Here is a 22,943-nt window from a genome sequence, read left to right as displayed (position 1 = left end):
TTGTATTCTAGTCCTCTTGAAAAAAATTCTCGCATGTCATCTTCTTTCTAAAGGTATGTCCTTTAATTCTGAGGCTGTGGTTAGTGATGTGGTTCCAGGTGAGCACCAGGTGAGCACCCCCCACGAGACAGTCTGTGCGTTTGTGAACCACATCTAATGAATCAAAGAGTCGCGGTGACAGTCGGCATCAACCCACACCCCCCCCCCCCCCCTGCCCCGTCCTGCTATAACCTTCTCACGGAGAAGACCACCGCTCACCCACGCCTCGTCACCCCGCACCCCCTCCCCTCCCCTCCCACCGACCCTCCCTCCCCCCCCCCCCCCCCACACATATACCCCCTCCCCCCCTGCTCGTACTCTTCCCCCCACAGGGCTTCAGTCAGGGCAGGGGTGACAAATAATACATCTATCCCCAACACCCACCCCCCCCCCCCTCAAAGGGTGGGGGCATCAGTCCATTGCTCTGCTGAGCGAGATGGGTAGGGGGGGGGGCAACAGTGTCAAATAATGCCCCCTCTTCCTCCTCCAAAGAGAGTGTCCCACATAGGGTGGGGGTTCCATGACACGCTTCCACCCCCCCCATCCCCCTCCATTCTCGCCGCTTCACCCCTCTCGCTTCAGGGGGTGGGCACCTGAGCACCAGTCCATTGCGAGATGCGGAGAGTCAATTAGTGCCCCTCCCCACACAGAGAGAGAGGGGGCTTCAGTCTATGTCCCACGCAGGGCGGTGGTGCCAGCGATATGCCCCCCTTCCACCTTTCACCAGGGGTAGTGGGCATCAGTGCAGTGTACTGCGGAGCAAGATGGAGGGGAGGGGGGGGGGGACAGTGTCAAATAATCCCCCTGCCCCCTTCACACAGAGGGGCTTCAGTCTGTGCCCCTTGCTAGGAGAGAGGAAGATGGGGGGGGGGGGGGGGGGGTGGCGGGGGTGGGCAACCTCCCCCCTCAGATACACTTCTCGGCCTCCCCCCCGCAGTCCTGTGTGAAGGGCACCTTCAGCGGGCAGTCGGGGCTGCCCTCTTTGCCCCCAGCTGATGGGTGTGACCCCAGGCCAGGCAGCGCTCCGCGGGTGGAGAGAGGGGGAGCGGTGGGCGGGGGTGGGGTGACCTTGCAGGGGATGGTGAGGGGGAGGGGGAAGTGGGGAGGGGGCAGGCGGCGGAGGGGGGTGGAAGGGCGGGCGTTCCCGGGGGGCAGGGAGCAGTGCAGCAGGCAGCGGGCCTGTCGCAACACCCGTCGCATCAGGCTCTTGCGCAGCAGGATGTAGATCCAGGGGTCCAGGATGGGGTTGATGGCGGCAATACGAATGGCCCACAGGTCAGGGTTGCGGTCATATTCCTTCACCTCCTGCGGCTGGTACAGCTGGTTGATGAACACACGCACCTGGGGCACAGAGAGGGCACAGATCAGAGATAGGGTCACCAGAGAGGGCACAGGTCAGAGATAGGGTCACCAGAGAGGGCACAGGTCAGAGATAGGGTCATCAGAGAGGGCACAGGTCAGAGATAGGGCCATCACGGGCACAGGTCAGAGATAGGGTCACCAGAGAGGGCACAGGTCAGAGATAGGGCCATCACGGGCACAGGTCAGAGATAGGGTCACCAGAGAGGGCACAGGTCAGAGATAGGGCCATCACGGGCACAGGTCAGAACCAGGGGAATGGGAGAGGGCATAGGTCAGAGCTGGGACCATAGGACAAGGGGCACAGGTTAAGGCGAGGATCACAGGACAGGGGGCACAGGTCAGAGCAAGGGCCATGTGGGGGGTCACAGAAACATAGAAACATAGAAATTAGGTGCAGGAGTAGGCCATTCGGTCCTTCGAGCCTGCACCGCCATTCAATATGATCATGGCTGATCATCCAACTCAGTATCCTGTACCTGCCTTCTCTCCATACCCCCTGATCCCTTTAGCCACAAGGGCCACATCTAACTCCCTCTTAAATATAGCCAATGAACTGGCCTCAACTACCTTCTGTGGCAGAGAATTCCAGAGATCCACCACTCTCTGTGTGAAAAATGTTTTCCTCATCTCGATCCTAAAAGATTTCCCCCTTATCCTTAAACTGTTACCCCTTGTTCAGGACTTCCCCAACATCGGTAACAATCTTCCTGCATCTAGCCTGTCCAACCCCTTAAGAATTTTGTAAGTTTCTATAAGATCCCCCCTCAATCTTCTAAATTCTAGCGAGTACAAACTGAGTCTATCCAGTCTTTCTTCATATGAAAGTCCTGACATCCCAGAAATCAGTCTGGTGAACCTTCTCTGTACTCCCTCTATGGCAAGAATGTCCTTCCTCAGATTAGGAGACCAAAACTGTACGCAATACTCCAGGTGTGGTCTCACCAAGACCCTGTACAACTTCAGTTGAACCTCCCTGCTCTTATACTCAAATCATTTTGCTATGAATGCTAACATACCATTCGCCTTCTTCACTGCCTGCTGCACCTGCATGCCTGCTTTTAATGACTGGTGTACCATGACACCCAGGTCTCGTTGCATCTCCCCCTTTCCTAATCGGCCACCATTCAGATAATAGTCTACTTTCCTGTTTTTGCCACCAAAGTGGATAACCTCACATTTATCCACATTATACTGCATCTGCCATGCATTTGCCCACTCACCCAGCCTATCCAAGTCACCTTGCAGCCTCCTAGCATCCTCCACACAGCTAACACTGCCCCCCAGCTTCGTATCATCCGCAAATTTGGAGATGTTGCATTCAATTCCCTCGTCCAAATCATTAATATATATCGTAAATAGCTGGGGTCCCAGCACTGAGCTTTGCGGTACCCCACTAGTCACTGCCTGCCATTGTGAAAAGGACCCGTTTACTCCTACTCTTTGCTTCCTGTTTGCCAGCCAGTTCTCTATCCACATCAATACTGAACCCCCAATACCGTGTGCTTTAAGTTTGTATACTAATCTCTTATGTGGGACCTCGTCGAAAGCCTTCTGGAAGTCAGGGGGAACAGGTCACAGATAGGGTCATGTGGAGGGTGTACGGGTGAGGGCACAGTTCAGAGCGGGGGCCACCAGGAGGCACACGTCAGGGTGGGGGGTCACCGGGAGAGGTTAAAGGTCAGAGCGTGATTGTGGGGGAGGGGATCACGGGGACAGCGGGCACAGGTCACAGCGGGGGTCGTGGGGGCAACAGGAGAGAGCACAGGTGAGAGCGGGGGTCACAGGGGATCAACAGAGGGCACAGGTCAGAGCGGGGTCACGAGACATACAATGACAGGGATGTGGAGGATTGTCGGGGGGGGGGATACAGGGGGGGCCGGGTACAACAGGAACAGGAGGGGTATTGAGGGAGGGGGTATTACTGGTGGGGTTGTCAAGGGAAGTGGGTGCGGTTTGCTTGGTGTAGGGGATGGGTATTCTCGTGGCATTACTGGAGGGGGTGATGTGGGAGGGGTATTAGTGGAGTAGTCTCCACAGTAGGGGGTGCATATTCCGGGGGGGGGGGGTGGGGTTACGCACTTAGCACTGAATGATGCCACTATTCATGTGCCCACATCTCATCACCCAGCCCTCCGTGACCATCACCCACTGGATGTGTCTCTACCCTCTGCTCCGGTCGGGGAGGGGACGGGATGGGAGAGATGGGCAGAGTGGCCTTCTCAACACAGCCTGGCTAGCCGGACACCCGACCATGGTGTGGAGGGGGGGGGGGGGCCTTGCCTGACGTTTATTATCTCACCGTCTCCACACAGGACATAGATTATCGACTGACATCTACGATACCTTAGTAGGGTACGTCGAACAACCACTGTTCTAGGCGTACACTGGCCCTATCCCCAAACTCTACCTCCGCTACATTGACGACTCTATCAGGGCTACCTCCTGCACCCTTGCAGAACTCATCAACTTCATCAACTTCACCACTAATTTCCATCCTGCACTCAAATTTACTTGGACCATCTCCGACATTTCCTGTTGCAACAGGGACCAGAGTGCCCCCCCCCCCCCCCCTTGTCCTCACCTTCCACCCCATCAGCCGTCGCATACAGCACAGAATCCTCCAGCATTTCCACCACCTCCAACGGGATCCCACCACTGGCCGCATCTTCCCATCTACACGCCTTATCTGCTTTCCCCAGAGTCCGTTCCCTCCGCAACTCCCTGGTTAAATCGTCTCTTCCCACCCAAACCACCCCCTCCCCAGGTACCTTCCCCTGCAACCACAGGAGATGCACACCTGTCCCTATACCTCCTCCTTCAACTCGGAGGTCCAAGGACCCCGACAGTCCTTTCAGGTGAGGCAGAGGTTCACTTGCACCTCCTCCAACCTCATCTACTGTATCTGCTGTTCTGCTCTACTCAGAGATGTTATGCTCTGGTATTTTTTTTAATTCACATGTTTAATCGATAATGTTTTATTATTAACGTTTAATGTTTTATGTGTTATTCTTTTTTTTTTTTTTTTTTAATTTTTTTTAAATTAGAAGTAAGGTAAATTACAATAATACACAACACATATATCTTAATACATTTTTTGTACCGCTTCATTTTTTTGAGCTTTAAGAAAAAGATAGAAGTAAGGAAAGTAAAGAAAGTGCGCAAGGGTCGTGAAGTGCAAGAGAGTGTTGGGAAAAGAAAGCCCCTTAGAAAAGAAGTTAGAGAAGGAAGTAAAGTAAGAAAGTAGACCCTAGAAAAGAAAGAAAAAGAAAGTAGGGACAATCGCTCTATTGTAACATTAAACTCCGCAGAAAGACTACCAACCAAGTCTGTTTTTGTTGTTTTACCTCCCATTGCCAGGTCCTGATACCATTTATTTATTTATTTATTTTAAAAATTACTATTGCACCTCATGCTTGTAATAGGTCCATAAACGTAGACCACGTCTTTTGGAATTGGTCTGCTTTACCTGCTAAGAGGAATCTCATCTCTTCCAGATGTAATGTTTCAAACATATTTGATGTCCACATTTTTATTGTTGGTGTGGGCGCATTTTTCCAAAATTTAAGTATGAGCTTTTTTCCCATTATTAGCCCGTAATTGAATAAATTCTTCTGATACACGTTTAATTCAGGGATACCTTCCGATATTCCAAAAATGATCCATTCTGGTTTTGGTACCAGTTTTATTTTAATTAATTTTGAAAAAATATCAAATATACCATACCAGAATTTTTGGATTTTTGTACAAAAAACAAAAGAATGCGCTATGGTAGCTTCTTGACACAGACATTTATCACAGATTGGTGAAACATTAGGAAAGATTTTATTTAATTTAGTTTTTGAATAATATAGTCATGTAATGTTTTGAATTGGATAAGCGTATGTCGTACGTTGATCGAACATTTATGCACCTGTAGTAAATGATTATCCCAGCTCTCTTTTGAAATTTTTATAGCTAATTCTTGTTCCCAGTCTCTTCTAATTCCATCTGTTGTGGGTATTTCTATGTTTAAAATGATATTATATAAGTACGATATTAGATTAGCTGATGCCGCCTTTGTCTTCATTGCTTCATCCAGTAAGTCGGAAGGCATATTATGATAGTCTTTTGTGTATTTTTTCAGATAATCACGAATTTGAAGATATTTAAAATATTGGTTATTTTATGTGTTATTCTTAACTGTCACTGTATGTCATGTTGTCACTTGCGGGTGGAGCACCAAGGCAAATTCCTTGTATGTCAATACTTGGCCAATAAACTTATTCATTCATTCATTCAGGTGTGGACTCCAAGCGCAGGCTCGGCGTTCATTTTACTGAACACCTTTGCTCAGTCCGCCTAAACCTACCTGATCTCCCGCTGGCCAAAGACCTTAACTCTACCTCCCATTCCCACACTGGCCTTTCAGTCCTAGGCCTCCTCCACTGTCAGAGTGAGGCCCAGCATAAACTGGAGGGACAGCACCTCATATTTCACTTGGACAGCTTACACCCCAGCGGTATGAACATTGACCTCAAGTAACCCTTGCTCTCTTCATCCCTCCCCCTTCCCCGTTCTCCAACTAGGCTGATATCCCCCTGATTACATTTTATCTTTGTTTGCTTCATTGTCAACTTCTCTTAACTAACAATGGTATATTCTACATTTGCCTTGAACATCATCTCTTTCGATCTCTTACACCTCCTTATCTCTGTATCTCCCTCTCCCCTGACACTCAGTCTGAAGAAGTGTCTTGACCCGAAACGTCACCCATGCCTTTTTGCTCGCAGGGGTAGGGGAGTAAGGGAATCAAGAACCAGAGGATATAGGTTTAAGGTGAAGGTTAAAAGATTTAATAGGAACCTGAGAGGTAATGTTTTCACACAGTGGGAGTATGGAGCAAGCTGCCGGAGGAGGTAGTTGAGGCAGGGACTATCGCAACGTATAAGAAACAATTAGACAGGTACATGGATAGGACAGGTTTGGAGGGATATGGGCCAAATGCAGGCAGGTGGGACTAGTGTAGATGGGACATGTTGGCCAGTTTGGGCAAGGAGGGCCGGTACATTTGGACAGGTACATAGATAGGAAAGGTATGAAGGTACATGGGCCAAATGTAGGCAAGTTTAACTGGCATAGTAGGGGTATCTTGGTCAGCATGGTCAGGATGGGCCGAAGGGCTCTTATCGTGCTGTATGACCGTATAACCAAGGGAGAGGAGGGGAGAGGGGAGTATGGGAGAGGAGGGGAGGAATGAGAGGAGAGAGGAGGGGGGGAGGATGAGACGAGAGAGAGTGGAGAGCGGGGGTTTGGGGGAGGAGAGGGGGGAGTGGAAGAGGGGGAGAGGAGAGAGGGGGAGAGGAGAGAGGGGGAGAGGGAGTGTGGGGAAGAGGAGAGAGGGGGAGAGGGAGAGTGGGGAAGGAGAGAGGGGAAGGAGAGAGGGGAGGTGAGAGTGGGGGAGAGGGAGAGAGGGGGAGAGTGAGAGAGAGGGAGAGGAGGGAGGGGAGAGAGGTAGAGGAGAGGGGGAGAGGAGAGGGGGAGAGGAGAGGGTGGGAGAGGGAGAGAGCGGGAGTGGGCGGGGAGGGGAGTGTGGGAGGGGAGAGGGGGGGAGGAGAGTGGGGGAGATGAGAATGGGGGAGAGGAGAGAGGGGGAGATGGAGAGAGGGGGAGAGGAGAGGGGGGAGAGGTGAGAGAGGTGTGAGAGGGGAGGGGAGTGGGAGAGAGGGGGAGAGCAGAGACGGGGTGTGGGAGGGGAGAGGGAGAGTGGGGGGAGAGGGATAAAGGGGGAGTGGGCGGGGAGGGGAGAGAGGGGGAGAGGAGAGAGGGGGTGTGGGCGGGTAGGGGAGTGGGAGAGAGGGGGGAGAGGGATAGAGGGGCAGTGGGCGGGGAAGGGAGTGGGAGATAGACGAAGACACCACCCACCCCACACTCACCACCAGCGGGCTGGAGCAGATGAGGACCACGGCCGAGGTAGCGATGAGCAAGATGACCATCTGTATCTCGGCGGCTGCGAGCGGCCGGAGTGAGGCGGGACGCCGTGCCTCTGTCGGTGCCCCGGTGCCGGGCTGCCTCCGGCCGCTGCCCAGCGAGGTCCGGCGGAGCAGGCGCCGGTGCATGCGGACCAGGGCGCCGCACACCAGCACGTTGCAGGCCAGGGTGAGGGCGACGAGGAAGGAGTTGAAGCCGGCGTACATGTAGGAGAAGGCGGCCTGGGCGGCGTCGCGGGAGCGCCAGTCGATGAAGCACCAGGTGCCGGGGTACTGGAGGGCGGCTCGGCCCAGGCCACAGGAGGGCAGGGCACACAGCAGGGTGTTAGCGCCGTAGATGGCCAGCAAAGTGGCGGCGGCTGCCCGCCGGTCCATGTGCTGGCTGTAGAAGTAGGCATGGTTGATGGCCAGGTAGCGCTCCAGGGACATGGCGCAGATGATGCTCAGGCCGGCGCTGCCGAAGAACAGGAGCATGAAGCAGGCGTAGTTGCACAGGGCGCCTTCCTTCTGCAGCCAGCTGCCCCGCACATAGGTGACGATGGTCACCGGGCTGACCAGGCAGGTGCCCAGCAGGTCGGTCAGCGCCAGGCCGCACACCAGCGTGTAGAAGGTGCGCTCCCGTCCCTCTCTCCGGCCCCGCCACAGGACGCACAGGGCGGTCCCGTTACCCACCACCCCGCACACGAACATCAGCGCCGGGATCAGCAGTTTCTTCCCGGACCCGGCTCCAGCAGCGCCGGCTCCATCTCCGGCTCCACCCGGCACGCTGCCGTTCATGGCCGCGCCGTGGGCGAGACAGGGGAGCGCATGGAGAGGGAGGGACAGGGGAGGAGGAGGGGGAGGGGGAGATGTGGAGGGAAAAGTGGGGAGAGGGAGAGGGATAGAGGGGGAGGGAGAGAGAGGGAGAGGGGGAGATAGAGATGGATAGAGGGGGAGAGGGAGAGGTGGAGAGGGATAGAGGGGGAGCGAGGGATAGAGGGGGGGAGGGGGGGAGAGGGGGAGAGAGAGGGAGAGGTGGGGAGTGGAGGGATTGGATGAAGAGGGTGGGGGGAGAGGGTCGGCCCCTTCTCTCCGGCTCCGCTACCACAGTGAAGCCTAGACTGGTGGGTCAGCGCGGGACCTTGCCGTGCCGGGCGTGGGAAGCCGCTGTGTCCCGGGTCCTGGGATCCTCGTGTGCCGAGTCTCTCGGTCCCTTCGATCACCCTCTCCCGGTGCTGAAGTCTCCCGGTGCTGGGACTCTCTCTCTCTCTCTCGGCGCTGGGACTCTCTCTCTCTCTCCCGGTGCTGGGACTCTCTCTATCCCGGTGCTGAAGTATCCCGGCGCTGGGACTGCCTCTCCCGGTGCTGGGACTCTCTCTATCCCGGTGCTGAAGTATCCCGGTGCTGGGACTGCCTCTCCCGGTGCTGGGACTCTCTCTATCCCGGTGCTGAAGTATCCCGGCGCTGGGACTGCCTCTCCCGGTGCTGCGCTCTCTCTCTCTCGCTTGGCCAAGCTCCGGGTCTGAACCCGGACTCCGCCCGCCCCAGCCGCGCTACCAGGTCCTAGTGCCCGTCCTCACCCTCCTCCCTCACCAACAACAGCAACAAAACATCACCCAACCCTTTCTCCAGAGATGCTGCCTGACCCGCTGAGTTACTCCAGCACTCTGAGCTCGTCTTCAGTTTAAACCAGCATCTGCAGTTCCTTCCTACACTCACAAAACAAGAGTCTCGAGTGTTGCATCGCCATTAAACCGAAAACGAACAATGAAACTCACATTTCCGACAGCATAGCAGGTCTGGACACACACACACGCCGAATAGTTAACACAAACACACGAATGGATGCTGGTTTACAAAACGAGGCACACTCATGAAAGGAGGTGTTCAAAATTACGAGGGGAATAGATCGGAAGACGCACAGAGTCTCTTGCCCAGAGTAGGGGACTCGAGAACCAGAGGACATAGGTTTAAGGTGAATTTGGTTTAGCTTGGCTTAGAGATACAGCATGGAAACAGGCCCTTCTATAGAAGGGTGATCTTCCACAGGCGTAAAAATCATGAGAGGAATAGATTGCGTAGATGCACAGAGTCTCTTGCCTAGAGAAGGTGAATCGAGGACCAGAGGACATAGGTTTAAGGTGAAGGGGAAAAGATTTAATAGGAATCTGAGGGGTAACTTTTTCACACAGTTGTGGTGGGTGTATGGAACATGCTGCCAGAGGTAGTTGAGGCTGGGACTATCCCAACGTTTAAGAAACAGTTAGACAGGTACATGGATAGGACAGGTTTGGAGGGATAAGGGCCAAACGCAGGCACGTGGGACTAGTGTAGCTGGGACATGTTGGTTGGTCAGTGTGAGCAAGTTGGGCCGAAGGGCCTGCTTCTCTGCCGTCTAAAGTGGGCGCCTGGATCGCGCTGCCAGGGGGTGGTGGTGGAGGCAGATACGATAGTGGAGTTTTAGAGGCTTTTGGATATGCAAGGAATGGAGGGATAGGGCTATGTACAGTCAGATAAGTTGGGTTTAGACAATAGACAATAGGTGCAGGAGTAGGCCATTCGGCTCTTCGAGCCAGCACCGCCATTCAATGTGATCATGGCTGATCATCCCCAATCAGTTCCCGCCTTCTCTCCATATCCCCTGACTCCGCTATCTTTAAGAGCCCTATCTAGCTCTCTCTTGAAAGCATCCAGAGAACCGGCCTCCACCGCCCTCTGAGGCAGAGAATTCCTCAGACTCACCACTCTCTGTGAGAAAATGTCTTGGCATCACTGTGGGCCGAAGGGCCGGTTCCTGTGCTATGTGGCGGGGTGTTGTGTGGCGGGGGTGGGGTGGGTTGACATGGGGACGGGGGTGTTCTTGGAGGGGTTCTACAGACAGGGGGTGCCAGTGTGTTATTAAGCGGGGAAGAAGGGAGAGATGTGATGGAAGGAACGGTCTGGTTTGACGACTTGGGCTCGGCAGGTCGGGTACCTCGCCGGGGGGGGGGGGGGGGGGGGGGGGGGACGGAGAGTGATGAGAGAGCACTTTAATTTAGAGTTGAGCCTCTATAAGGCGCTGGTCATTGAGTTTCATTTAGAGATACAGTGCGGGATATGGACTAGACACAAGCCCTTCGGACCAGTGATCCCCGTACACTAACACTATCCTACACACACTAGGGACATTTTTTTACATTTACACCAAACCAATTATCTTGCGAAGCCGAGTGTGGGAGGAAACCGAAGCACCCGGAGAATACTCACGCAGGTGACGGGGAGAACGTGCAAACTCCGCACAGACAGCACCCGTCGCCGGGATTGAACCCGGGTCTCTGGCGCTGTGAGGCAGTGACTCTACCGCCGCCTCACTGTGGCGGGACTTTCCTTGGAAAGTTTCCCCTCGGTCGCTCGGTCTGTGCCAACCGTGGGCTGGTGACTCGAAGACAAAGTGTCAACTGCTCAGCTCACAGCAGGATGTCTCTCTCCCCCCCCCCCCCTCCCCCTCCCCCCCTGCCTGCCCGTTACTGCTGCTCCCGGGACGGCCCACACCACAACACACAGCGACTGAGGAAACAGAACCACAGAAAAACACTGTCAGACAGACGCAGAGTGCTGGAGTAACTCAGCGGATCAGGCAAAGTGTGTAGGAAGGAACTGCATATGCTGGTTTACACCGAAGATAGAAGAATGTGGTGGGACTTTGAGCAATAACGAAAATGCAGGAGGAACTCAGTGGGTCAGGCAGCATCTGTAGAGTGAATGGACAGACAACATGCCGAGATAAAATGTCCTCTCTCCATTCCCTCCATAGATGACGAATAACATTGACTTTGATGCTGCCAGCCCAGCTGAGTTCCTCCAACACTTTGTAGAAATAAGGAACTGCAGACACAGAGTGCTGGAGTAACTCAGCGGGTCAGGCAGCATCTGTGTGTGTGGGGGGGGGGGGGGGGGGGGCACTTTGCAGAGGTGTGTAGAATGACGAGGGGCAGGGATATGTGATGGCACGCAACCTTTTCCCCGGCGAGGTGTGGGCCGGCAGGAGAGGGGCCGGGGCCGGGATATTGCCTCCAGCGCCTGCAAGGTCGGTTGCAGCAAGTAAGAATGTCATTGTCCTATCTGGGACATATGACAAGCAAACCTCTCTTGACTCCTGTTTTGAGGTGAGATGGGAATGATTGAATAGGAACCTGAGGGGCAACTTTTTTCACACCGAGGGTGGTGGGCGTATGGAACGAGCTTCCAGAGGAGGTAGTTGAGGCACGGAATATAGCAACATGTAAAAGTCACTTCGGCAGTTCTCGGAACAGAATGAGGCCATTCGACCCATCAAGTCTACTCAAGATACAAGATACATTTATTTGTCACATTGATACAGTGAAATGTGTGGTCGCCATACAGCCACACGAATAATACTCTGCCATTCAATCGTGGCTGATCTATCTCTCCCTCTCAACCCCATTCTCCTGCCTTCTCCCCATAACCCCTGACACCCGCACTAATTAAGAATCTATCTATCTCTACCTTAAATATATCCACTGATGGCCTCCACAGCCATCTGTGGTAATGAATTCGACAGATTCACCAGCCTCCGACTAAAGAAATTCCTCCTCACCTCCTTCCTAAAGGAACGTCCTTTAATTCTGAGGCTGTGCCCTCTGGTCCTAGACTCTCCCACCAGTGGAAACATCCTCTCCACACCCACTCTATCCAGGCCTTTCATTATTCGGTACGTTTCACTGAGGTCCCCCCCTCATTCTTCTAAACTCCAGCGTGTACAGGCCCTGAGCTAAAAGAACGTCCTTTATTTCTGATCTTCCTCCTCCAGCATTGACCTGCTCCAGCATGCATTCCCTCCTCCCCACCTCTGGATGAAATGTGACCCCCCCCCCCCCCTCCTCCTTTCTGGACATCTCACGATTTCTTCCATTGCCTACGGTGTGCTGCTCCCAGCCTGCCCACTCTGCATCGCTCCCCACCCTGAACACCAGCCTGCTCTTTGGGTTCCTTTAACTGCCGACGTGATTAATTCTTTGGATGAGTTTGAGCATGTTCCGACACTCCCCGGCTGCTCCGTGGAAGAACATTGCATCCTTTGGAAAAACTGGTAGTGCCTGTCGATCAGCCACAGCCCCAAGTCCCTAGTTGCAACCAAAACAATTCGTAGTTGCTCGTTGCAGCATTCAAGAGTTCATAGGGCCATGTAGAATTAGGTCATCAAGTCCACACCGCCATTCAATCAATAGACAATAGACAATAGACAATAGGTGCAGGAGTAGGCCATTCGGCCCTTCGAGCCAGCACCGCCATTCAATGTGATCATGGCTGATCATCCCCAATCAGTACCCCGTTCCTGCCTTCTCCCCAATCATGGCCGATCTATCTCTCCCTCCTAACCCTATTCTCCTGCCTTCTTCCCATAACCCCTGACACCCGTACTAATCAACAATCTATCTATTTCTGCCTTAAATATATCCTGTGACTTGGCCTCCACAGCCGTCTGTGGCAATGAATTCCACAGATTCACCACCCTCTAACTAAATACATTTCGCCTCATCTCCTTCCTAAAGGAACATCCTGTAATTTTGAGGCTGTGAACTCTGGTCCTAGTCTCTCGCACTAGTGGAAACATCCTCTCCACATCCACTCTATCCAAGCCTTTCACTTTTCTGTACGTTTCAATGAGGTCACCCCCTCGTCCTTCTAAACTCCTTCTCAGCCTGATGGTTAGAGAGTTATGTTGATAACGTGTGGAAACAGGCCCTTCAGTCCAACGTTCCCACACCGGCCAACATGCCCCATCTACACTTGTCCCATCTGCCTGTGTTTGGTCCATATTCCTCCAAATCTGTCCTATCCATGTACCTGGCTAACTTTTTCTGAAACGTTGCGATCATCCCAGCCTCAACCACCTCCTCCGCCAGCTCGTTCCATACACCCACCGCCCTTTGTGTGAAAAAGTTACCCCTCAGATTCCCATTAATTCCTTCCTCCCCTCACCCTAAACCTGTGTCCTCTAGTCCTCGATTCCCCTCCTCTGGGCAAGGGACTCTGTGCGTCTACCCGATCTATTCCTCTCATGATTTTATACACCTCTATAAGATCTCCCCTCATCCTGATGTTTGTCAGTAGCTGCTCCCGAACCTGTCGAAAACCCACGCAGGTCACGGGGAGAACGTGCAAACTCCGTACAGACAGCACCCGTAGTCAGGATGGAACCCGGGTCCCTGGAGCTGTGAGGCAGCAACTCTACCGCTGCGACACCATGACGCCCACACTCTTCCCCCATCACCCTCTCTCCCCACCCAGTGAATCTCCACCCACGTCCCAGAGACCGAGGGACCTGGACCCCAGTTACTGAGGGAGCTCCAGCCCACAGTGTTAAAGGGGGTGTTGATCTGAAACTGTCCACAGCCACAGTGTGAATCTGCTCCCAAGTTTTGACTCGTAAACCTCGTCCACCAACCCCATGAGACAGATAGAAATTGAAGCAAATGAACAGGAAGCGACTCGCCCCGTCACGAGATGCTGGCGTTTGAGACAGAACAAAGACAGGGCTTGGGCCTTGCGCAAAGAGAGCGGTTCCCTGGCCTCTCCAAGTTCCAGCCTCTCGCTCTTCCTCGAAGATACACACAAAATGCTGGAGTCACTCAGCGAGACAGGCAGCATCTCTGGAGAGAAGGAATGGGCGACGTTTCAAGTCAGGACCCTTCTTCTGACTGATGGAGTAGGGCAGAGTGTTCAATAGGTATCTATGACTAGGAAACATAGACATCGATACATAGACAATATGTGCAGGAGTAGGCCATTCGGCCCTTCGAACCAGCACCGCCATTCATGGCTGATCATTCCCAATCAGTACCCTGTTCCTGCCTTTTCCCCATATCCCTTGATTCCGTTAGCCCTAAGAGCTACAGTATATCTAACTCTTGAAAGCATCCAGTGAATTGACCTCCACTGCCTTCTGTGGCAGATAATTCCACAGATTCACAACTCTGGGTGAAAAAGTTTCTCCTCATATCAGTCCTGAATGGCCTACCCCTTATTCCAAAACTGTGACCCCCTGGATCTGGACTCCCCCAACATCAGGAACATGTTTCCTGCATCCAGCCTGTCCAATCCCTTAAGAATTTTATATGTTTCTATAAGATTCCCTCTCGTCCTTCTAAATTCCAGTAAATCTAAGCCCAGTCAATCCATTCTTTCATCATATGTTAGTCCCTCCATCCCGGGAATTAACCTAGTGAACCTATGCTGCACTCCCTCAATAGCAAGAATGTCCTTCCTCAAACTAGGAGACTAAAACTGCACACAAAGTGCTGGAGTAACTCAGCGGGTCAGGCAGCATCTCTGGAGAACATGGATAGGTGACGTTTTGGGTCAGGTCCCTTTTTCAGACTGATAAGCCTACAAACCTGCACGTCTCTGGGATGTGGGAAGAAACCGGAGCTCCTGGAGGAAACCCACGCGGTCACAGAGTGAACGTACAAACTCCGTACAGACAGCACACGTAGTCGGGAGCTCCGGCGCTGTGAGGCAGCAACTCTACCGCTGCACCACAGTGTTGCCCAGTAATAATCTAATTATGACAACGGATAATAGACAATAGGTGCAGGAGTAGGCCATTCGGCCCTTCGAGACAGCACCTGCCTTCTCCCCGTATCCCCTGACTCCGATATTTTTAAGAGCCCTATGTAGCTCTCTCTTGAAAGCATCCAGAGAACTGGCTTCCACCGCCCTCTGAGGCAGAGAATTCCACAGACTCACCACTCTCTGTGAGAAAAAGTGTTTCCTTGTCTCCGTTCTAAATGGCTTACTCCTGATTCTTAAACTGTGGCCCCTGGTTGTGGACTCCCCCAGCATCAGGAACATGTTTCCTGCCTCTAGCGTGTGCAAACCCTTAACAATCTTATATGTTTCAATGAGATTACCTCTCATCCTTCTAAACTCCAGAGTATACAAGCCCAGTCGCTCCATTCTCTCAGCATATGACAGTGGGCAACACTGTGGTGCAGCGGTAGAGTTGCTGCCTCACAGCACCGGAGACCCGGGTGGGATCCCGACTACATGTGCTGTCTTTACGGGAATTAACCTTGTGGACCTACGCTGCACTCCCTCAATAGCAAGAATGTCCTTCCTCAAATTAGGGGACCAAAACTGCACACAATACTCCAGGTGTGGTCTCACTAGGGCTCTGTACAACTGTACAATTGTTACATTGTCGGTATATACAGTATGACAATTACACACCCTCAAATCTGGAGTCTTGACGTAATAAACAAGAATTCACTAATTGTCCCTAGTGCGGGCCAGACAGTGTTTGTTCTAGTTAGTGTTGTGCAGCGTTCAAGAGGTTGTTGGGAAGGAGCTGTTCCTGAACCAGATGTCTCCCGCCCGCACCCTCCCCAGTGCTGTTACATTCACCCCGTGGCTGGAATGTTCTAGAAGTTGACGGAGATGTGTTCCCATCTGTGGGAGTGGGTGGACCTGTACAAACCTGCCTCACCCGCCCAACGCTGCTGCAGTCTAGGCTGAGTCCTCCTTCCCATCCACCGCGCATCCACAGCTGCAGCCTGCAACCTTCACCGGTTCATGCACGCAGCACACCACGAGCCAACATTCTCTCCCCGCTCCCCGAGAACAACACACCGCCTCTCGAATCCCTCACCCAAGCATCTCGCGTGGTCCCTAGGGTCACAGGTTGGGCCCGGATAGCGCACGAGAGAGCAGAGAGAGGAGAGGAGCAGAGAGAGCAGAGAAGCGAGAGGAGAGCGAGAGATGAGAGAGAGAACGATGAGAGCAAGCGATTACGAGAGAGCGAGGGAGCAGAGCGCGAGGAGCGAGCGCTCTCTAGCTAATCGACTAGCTAATATCCGCATCCCCCCCCGCTCCCACCCCCCCCCCACTGTTCTCTCTCTCTCTCTCTCTGATTCTCTCTCTAGCTCCACACATATATCGAGCGCTCATTTCTTAGTCTGTGTTGATAATCACCCCTGAGGCATTTCCACCAATCTCTCTCTCAGCGTAGAGGTATGGGCTATAATTATCAGCTTCACAACATTGCTGCTCCCAGCTACAGGTGGGAATAGATATTGGTTTATATTGTAGGTTGTTCAGCTATTGTAGGTTTCTCAGGTCAGGTCGGGGGGAGCTCCCCTCCCTGCCACGGGTACCATGTCATCCCGTGCTACCCGCTCCATGGTCGGATAGTCGGCGACTAAACCGTCTCCCCCACCTGATTTGCCAGGTGAGGAGGGGGCTGTGGACCCCCAGCAGGGCCAAAAACAAGACCTGTCAAAGGGCGGATGAGCTTCTAGCGAGCCAACGGCCATCCACACTTCAGTAGAAGTTGTGATCACTGTTGTACACGGCATTGTAAGGAACGATAATAAAGCACACACACCAAAACCCGATACATCCAGCGGCGGAAGTCGGCAGGAACTGGAGGACAGAGATGTGTGGTGCGTCCTTCACCGTTCCCGTTGGAAACCGGCACCACTGCGTCGCTAATGTTTTAAACCATGATGAATGAATGAAGGTTGTTCAGCGACACAGAGAAAAGCTTGGTTTAGTTTAGCTTAGTTTAGTTTAGATTATAGCATGGAAACAGGCCCTTCGGCCCACTGGGTCCTTACCGACCGGTGATTCCCGCACACCATCATCATCGGCGGTCACTCGAAACAAGTATGCCTGTCCCCTCCTCTCCATAGGGTTGTCTACTTGTGGGTCTGCAGACGTCTGTAGAGGCCGATCCGCGATCCACACACCTTGGTGCAACGTGGGCAGTGGGGACTGGCGGTGGTTGGTCGTCGTCGAGGCACCTTCTCTCTCTCTCCTTACGGTGCTGTCGCTTACGGAAAGAATGCTGCCAAGGTTGGGGAAGTGGTCAACGTTTTCAAGAGTGGTGTCGTCCACTTTTATAGTGGGCTGGGTCGACGGCTGGCTGGGTGGAAGTTGATGTAGGACCTGGGGCTTCTTGATATTTAAGGCTAAGCCCATGGCTCTGTATAATAATGGATGGGATTTATATAGCGCCTTTCTAATACTCAAGGCGCTTTACATCGCATTATTCATTCACTCCTCAGTCACACTCGGTGGTGGTAAGCTACTTCTGTAGCCACAGCTGCCCTGGGGCAGACTGACGGAAGCGTGGCTGCCAATCTGCGCCTACGGCCCCTCCGACCACCACCAATCACTCACACACATGCAAAGGTGGGTGAAGTGACACAACGACAGTATGCACTCCAAGCGGTATTCGAACCGGCTACCTTCCGGTTGCCAGCCGAACACTTAGCCCATTGCGCCATCTGTATGCCTTGCACATTAACACTACCCTACACACACTAAGGACATTTTGCATTTACACCAAGCCAATTAACCTACAAACCTGTACGTCTTTGGAGTGTGGGAGGAAACCGGAGATCTCGGAGAAAACCCACGCAGGTCACGGGGAGAACGTGCAAACTCCGTACAGACAGCACCCGTAGTCAGGATGGAACCCGGGTCTCTGGAGCTGTGAGGCAGCAACTCTACCGCTGCTCCACCGTGACGCCCACACTCTTCCCCCATCCACCGCTATCCCCACCCAGTGAATCCCCTCCCATGTCCTAGAGCCCGGGGGACCTGGACCCCCGTTACTGAGGGAGCTCCAGCCCACAGTGTTAAAGGGGGTGTCGATCTGAAACTGTCCACAGCCACAGTGAGAATCTGCTCCCAGGTTTTGACTTGTAAACCCGTCCACCGACCGCAGGAGACAGATGGAAATTGAAGAAAATAAGAACGGGAAGCGACTCGCCCGGTCACGAGATGCTGCCGTTTGAGACAGAACAAAGGCAGGGCTTGGGCCTTGCGCAAAGGGAGGGTTCCCTGGCCTCCCCAAGTCCCAGCCTCTTGCTCTTCCTCAAAGATACACACAAAATGCTGGAGTCACTCAGCGGGACTGGCAGCATCTCTGGAGAGAAGGAATGGGTGACGTTTCAGGTCGAGACCCTTCTTCTGACCCTTCTGCAGTTCCTTCCTACACATTTCGTCTTGCCCTTCGTCAGTCTCTTGTCCTTCGTGGGATTCTCTCCTTGCTAGGACTCTCGCCTGAGTGAGACCATGTCCTTTGTGGGACCCTGTGTGAATGAATCAATCCATTATGTGTACTTCAATGTGTAGGGAAGGAACTGCAGACCCTGGTGTAAACCGAAGATAGACACAAAAATCTGGAGTAACTCATCGAGACAGACGGCATCTCTGGAGAGAAGGAATGGTTGACATTTTGGATCTGAAGAATGGTCTCGACCCGAAACGTCACCCATTCCTTCTCTCCAGAGATGCTGCCTGTCCCGCTGAGTTACTCCAGCATTTTGTGTCTATCTTCATACTTTATTGACATGAGGTCATAAATGATAGCAGCAGAATTAGGCCATTCAGTCCATTAGGTCCACACCACCATTCAGTCATGGCTGATTTATCTCTCCCTCCTAACCCCATTCTCCTGTCTTCTCCCCATAACCCCGACACCTGTACTAATGATGCGTACTCAGGCTACAGACTTTTGGTTATTGAGTCGAGCTACTGCTCGTGGAACAAAGCGCCCACTGTTTTATCCCTCGGGTGGAAGATTCTAAAACTAGAGGGCACAGAGGGGGGAGATTTAAGAGGGAGCTCAGGGGCAACTTTTTCCAATCAGAGGGTAGTCTGTATCTGGAACGAGCTGCCAGAGAAAGTTGCAGAAGCGGACACAATTGAAAGTTTCAAAAGACATTTGGACAGATATAGGGATAGGAAGTGTTTAGAGGATATGGACCAAATGGGACTAACCCAGTGTGCCAGCTTGGGCAAGTTGTTACCGTGCGAGCGATGCAAACATGAAAGCAGAATTCACGCCTACAGCAATGCCCATAGTCATAAATAGACACACACTCTCTCACACACACTCATACTGAAAGTGGGTTAGATGAACTGAAAGACTGACAAGACAGCAAGGTCTGAGATAGAACACAGTATTGAAGAGTTACAAAGTACTTTTACTTAGTAACATAGAACCTCGGCACAGCATAAGAACTGGCCCTTCGGCCCACAATGCCCATGCTGAACATGATGCCAACTCTCCTCTGCCTGCACGTGATCCATATCCCTCCATTCCCTGCATATCTATCATGTGTCGATCCAAAAGCCTCTTAAACACCACTATCGTAACTGCCGCCACCACCACCCCTGGCAGCGCGTTCCAGGCACCTACTACCCTCTGTGTAAAAATAACTTGCCCCGCACATCTCCTTTAAACTTTGCCCCTCTCACCTTCAAGCTCTGCCCTCTAGTCTTTGACATCTCCAACTCGGAAAAGGGTTCCGACTGCTTCCTCCTCTGATGGATACTTCTATTTTACTTCGGAGTCACGTGAGTGACTATGTGAAGACCCCGCCAGCACGCCTGCACGTCACAACAGCACCGTATTCGGCGCTGTCCATCGCAGCTCCCTCGACAGAGGGGAGCGTTGGGGGCCAGGGCTGGGCTGGCCTGGAAGAGGGGTTCGTGGCTGAAGATACTAGCAGTGTGCTGGGGGTGCAGGACCAGGAAGAGCTGCTGGGAGTGGCCAACACGTTTGCGGTACCACCGCAAGCGGGACAACCATTGCTGGCCAAACTGACGGCCAGCATAGACTACCTGTCCTTCCACCCTCTGCAGGAACAGGTAGTCAATGATACAATGGATAAATCCATACCTCCAGAGAACTGCATCTCGTTAAATGTACCCGCCGTCAATAGTCAAATCTGGGGGTACATCGGGATGGGCATAAGGGCCCAGGAGGTGAAACTTCAGAAGATACTAAAACATCTGACTTCAGCCATAACATCTTGCGCTCGTTCCGTTGATGGTGTTGAAATGACGGACAATCAGCAGGACACACTGGTCCTACTGTGTAATACTCAGTACGAAATAAACTGCCTGTGAAAGAATGCCATCAAACCGGCCCTCGACCCCAAATTCGCAGGGTTGTGCAAAACAGCAACAGCATAACCACAGATACTGCTGTTTGGGAAAGACTTGCCTAAGCAAGTAAAAGAACTGGATGAAGAGTCTAAAGCCGTTGGGATTATGAGGGCAGCCGCAGGAACGAGCAAAACCACACACCCCAGACGGCAGCACCCCTATGCATCCACCAGCAGGCATCAACACCAGGGTGTTGGTGAAAGCATGAGGGCCGCACAGCAACCACAAAGGTCTTTTTTAGGCCAAGGCCCAGAGCGGCCCTCATGGAAGATGCGCCAACCCCACACTCCGGCGCCTCGACCACTGAAGAGGCAGAAGCCGAAGAAATGAACATACCACCGGTAACCATGGAGGTAGGTGGATCTGGTTCCTTCCAGAACATAAAAGGTGTAGGTCCTGTACTAACAGGGGGAAGGTTGCACTTGTTTTGGGAAGCATGGAGGACTATTACAACTAACAAATATATACTACAAAGTATTCAGGGATACAAAATTGATTTCATCCAAAAAAGTATGCCACCAGCTCAACATGTACCTGACAGGGAGTTTGTACTCTCACAACTGGAAAAGTTGGAAGGACATGCAGAACTGATGAGGTTACATGCTAAAGGAGTTATAGAGAGGACGGTGCATGACTCTCCGGAATTTGTATCAAACATCTTTACAAAAACCAAGAAAGATGGTGGATGTCGCATCATCATTGACTTAACTAGACTGAATACTTTTGTTAAGCATATACATTTCAAAATGGAAACATTTGTTACTGCCAAACAATTAGTTTCCGAAGGATACTTCATGGCATGCATCGATTTAAAAGATGCATACTATTCGGTACCCATTCATAAGGATCATCGTCGATACCTAAAATTTAACTGGATGGGGCAACAATGGCAATATAAAGCGTTGCCTGATGGTTTAACATCAGCCCCTAGACTATTTACCAAGATATTGAAACCAGCCTTGGTAATACTAAGAAAACAAAAACATATTGTCATAGCATATCTTGATGATATTTTGATTGTGGGGAAAACCCTGGAATTAGCTAAATCAGCAACTTTTTCCAATCAGAGGGTAGTCTGTATCTGGAACGAGCTGCCAGAGAAAGCTGCAGAAGCGGACACAATTGAAAGTTTCAAAAGACATTTGGACAGATATAGGGATAGGAAGTGTTTAGAGGATATGGGCCAAATGGGACTAACCCAGTGTGCTAGCTTGGGCAAGTTGTTACCGTGCGAGTGATGCAAACATGAAAGCAGAATTCACGCCTACAGCAATGCCCATAGTCATAAATAGACACACACTCTGTCTCACACACACTCATACTGAAAGTGGGTTAGATGCATTGAAGACTGACAAGACAGCAAGCACTGAGATAGAACACAGTATTGAAGAGTTACAAAGTACTTTTACTTAGTAACATAGAACCTCGGCACAGCATAAGAACTGGCCCTTCGATCCACAATGCCCATGCCGAACATGATGCCAACTCTCCTCTGCCTGCACGTGATCCATATCCCTCCATTCCCTACATATCCATATGCCTATCCAAAAGCCTCTTAAACACCACTATCGTATCTGCCTCCACAACCACCCCTGGCAGCACGTTCCAGACACCCACCACCCTCTGTGTAAAAATAACTTGCCCCGCACATCTCCTTTAAACTTTGCCCCCTCTCACCTTCAAGCTCTGCCCTCTTAGTCTTTGACATTACCACCTGGGAAAAGGGTTCCGACTGCCTCCTCCTCTGATGGATACTTCTATTTTACTTCGGAGTCACGTGAGTGACTATGTGGAGACCCCGCCAGCACGCATGCGCGTCACAACAGCACCGTATTTGGCGCTGTCCATCGCATCTCCCTCGACAGAGGGGAGCGTTGGGGGCCAGGGCTGGGCTTGCCTGGAAGAGGGGTTCGTGGCTGAAGATACCAGCAGTGTGCTGGGGGTGCAGGACCAGGAAGAGCTGCTGGGAGTGGTCAACACGTTTGCGGTACCACCGCAAGCGGGACAACCATTGCAGGCCAAACTGGCGGCCAGCATAGACTACCTGTCCTTCCACCCTCTGCAGGAACAGGTAGTCAATGATACAATGGATAAATACATACCTCCAGAGAACTGCATCTCGTTAAATGTACCCGCCGTCAATAGTCAAATCTGGGGGTACATCGGGATGGGCATAAGGGCCCAGGAGGTGAAACTTCAGAAGATACTAAAACTTCTGACTTCGGCCATAACATCTTACGCTCGTTCCATTGATGGTGTTGAAATGACGGACAATCAGCAGGACACACTGGCCCTACTATGTAATACTCAGTATGAAATAAACTGCCTGTGAAAGAACGCCATCAAACCGGCCCTCGACCCCAAATTCGCAGGGTTGTGCAAAACAGCAACAGCCTAACCACAGATACTGCTGTTTGGGAAAGACTTGCCTAAGCAAGTAAAATAACTGGATGAAGAGTCTAAAGCCATTGGGATTATGAGGGCAGCCGCAGGAACGAGCAAAACCACACACCCCAGATGGCAGCGCCCCTATGCATCCACCAGCAGGCATCAACATCAGGGTGCTGGTGAAAGCATGAGGGCCGCACAGCAACCACAAAGGTCTTTTTTAGGCCAAGGTCCAGAGCGGCCCTC

At 52.3% G+C, this 22,943-nt stretch overlaps 1 protein-coding gene across 1 annotated transcript; it reads right to left on the bottom strand.

Annotated features, from left to right (window-relative positions):
- Positions 1 to 333: 333 nt before the first annotated feature.
- LOC116971372 (prostaglandin E2 receptor EP4 subtype-like) lies at positions 334 to 8,224 on the bottom strand. Its single transcript, XM_033018503.1, has 2 exons — positions 7,314 to 8,224; positions 334 to 1,380 (listed from the first exon to the last, which is right to left on the bottom strand). The coding sequence occupies exons 1-2, from the start codon at positions 8,142 to 8,144 to the stop codon at positions 946 to 948; spliced, it is 1,266 nt and encodes a 421-aa protein (XP_032874394.1). The 5' UTR covers positions 8,145 to 8,224; the 3' UTR covers positions 334 to 945.
- Between the last annotated feature and the right edge of the window lie 14,719 nt (positions 8,225 to 22,943).

This window comes from Amblyraja radiata, chromosome 3 (genome assembly GCF_010909765.2).
Source record: "Amblyraja radiata isolate CabotCenter1 chromosome 3, sAmbRad1.1.pri, whole genome shotgun sequence".
Lineage (NCBI taxonomy): Eukaryota > Metazoa > Chordata > Chondrichthyes > Rajiformes > Rajidae > Amblyraja > Amblyraja radiata.
The sequence above is the reverse complement of the archived record's forward strand: the minus strand, read 5'-3'. Positions and strand labels throughout refer to the sequence as shown.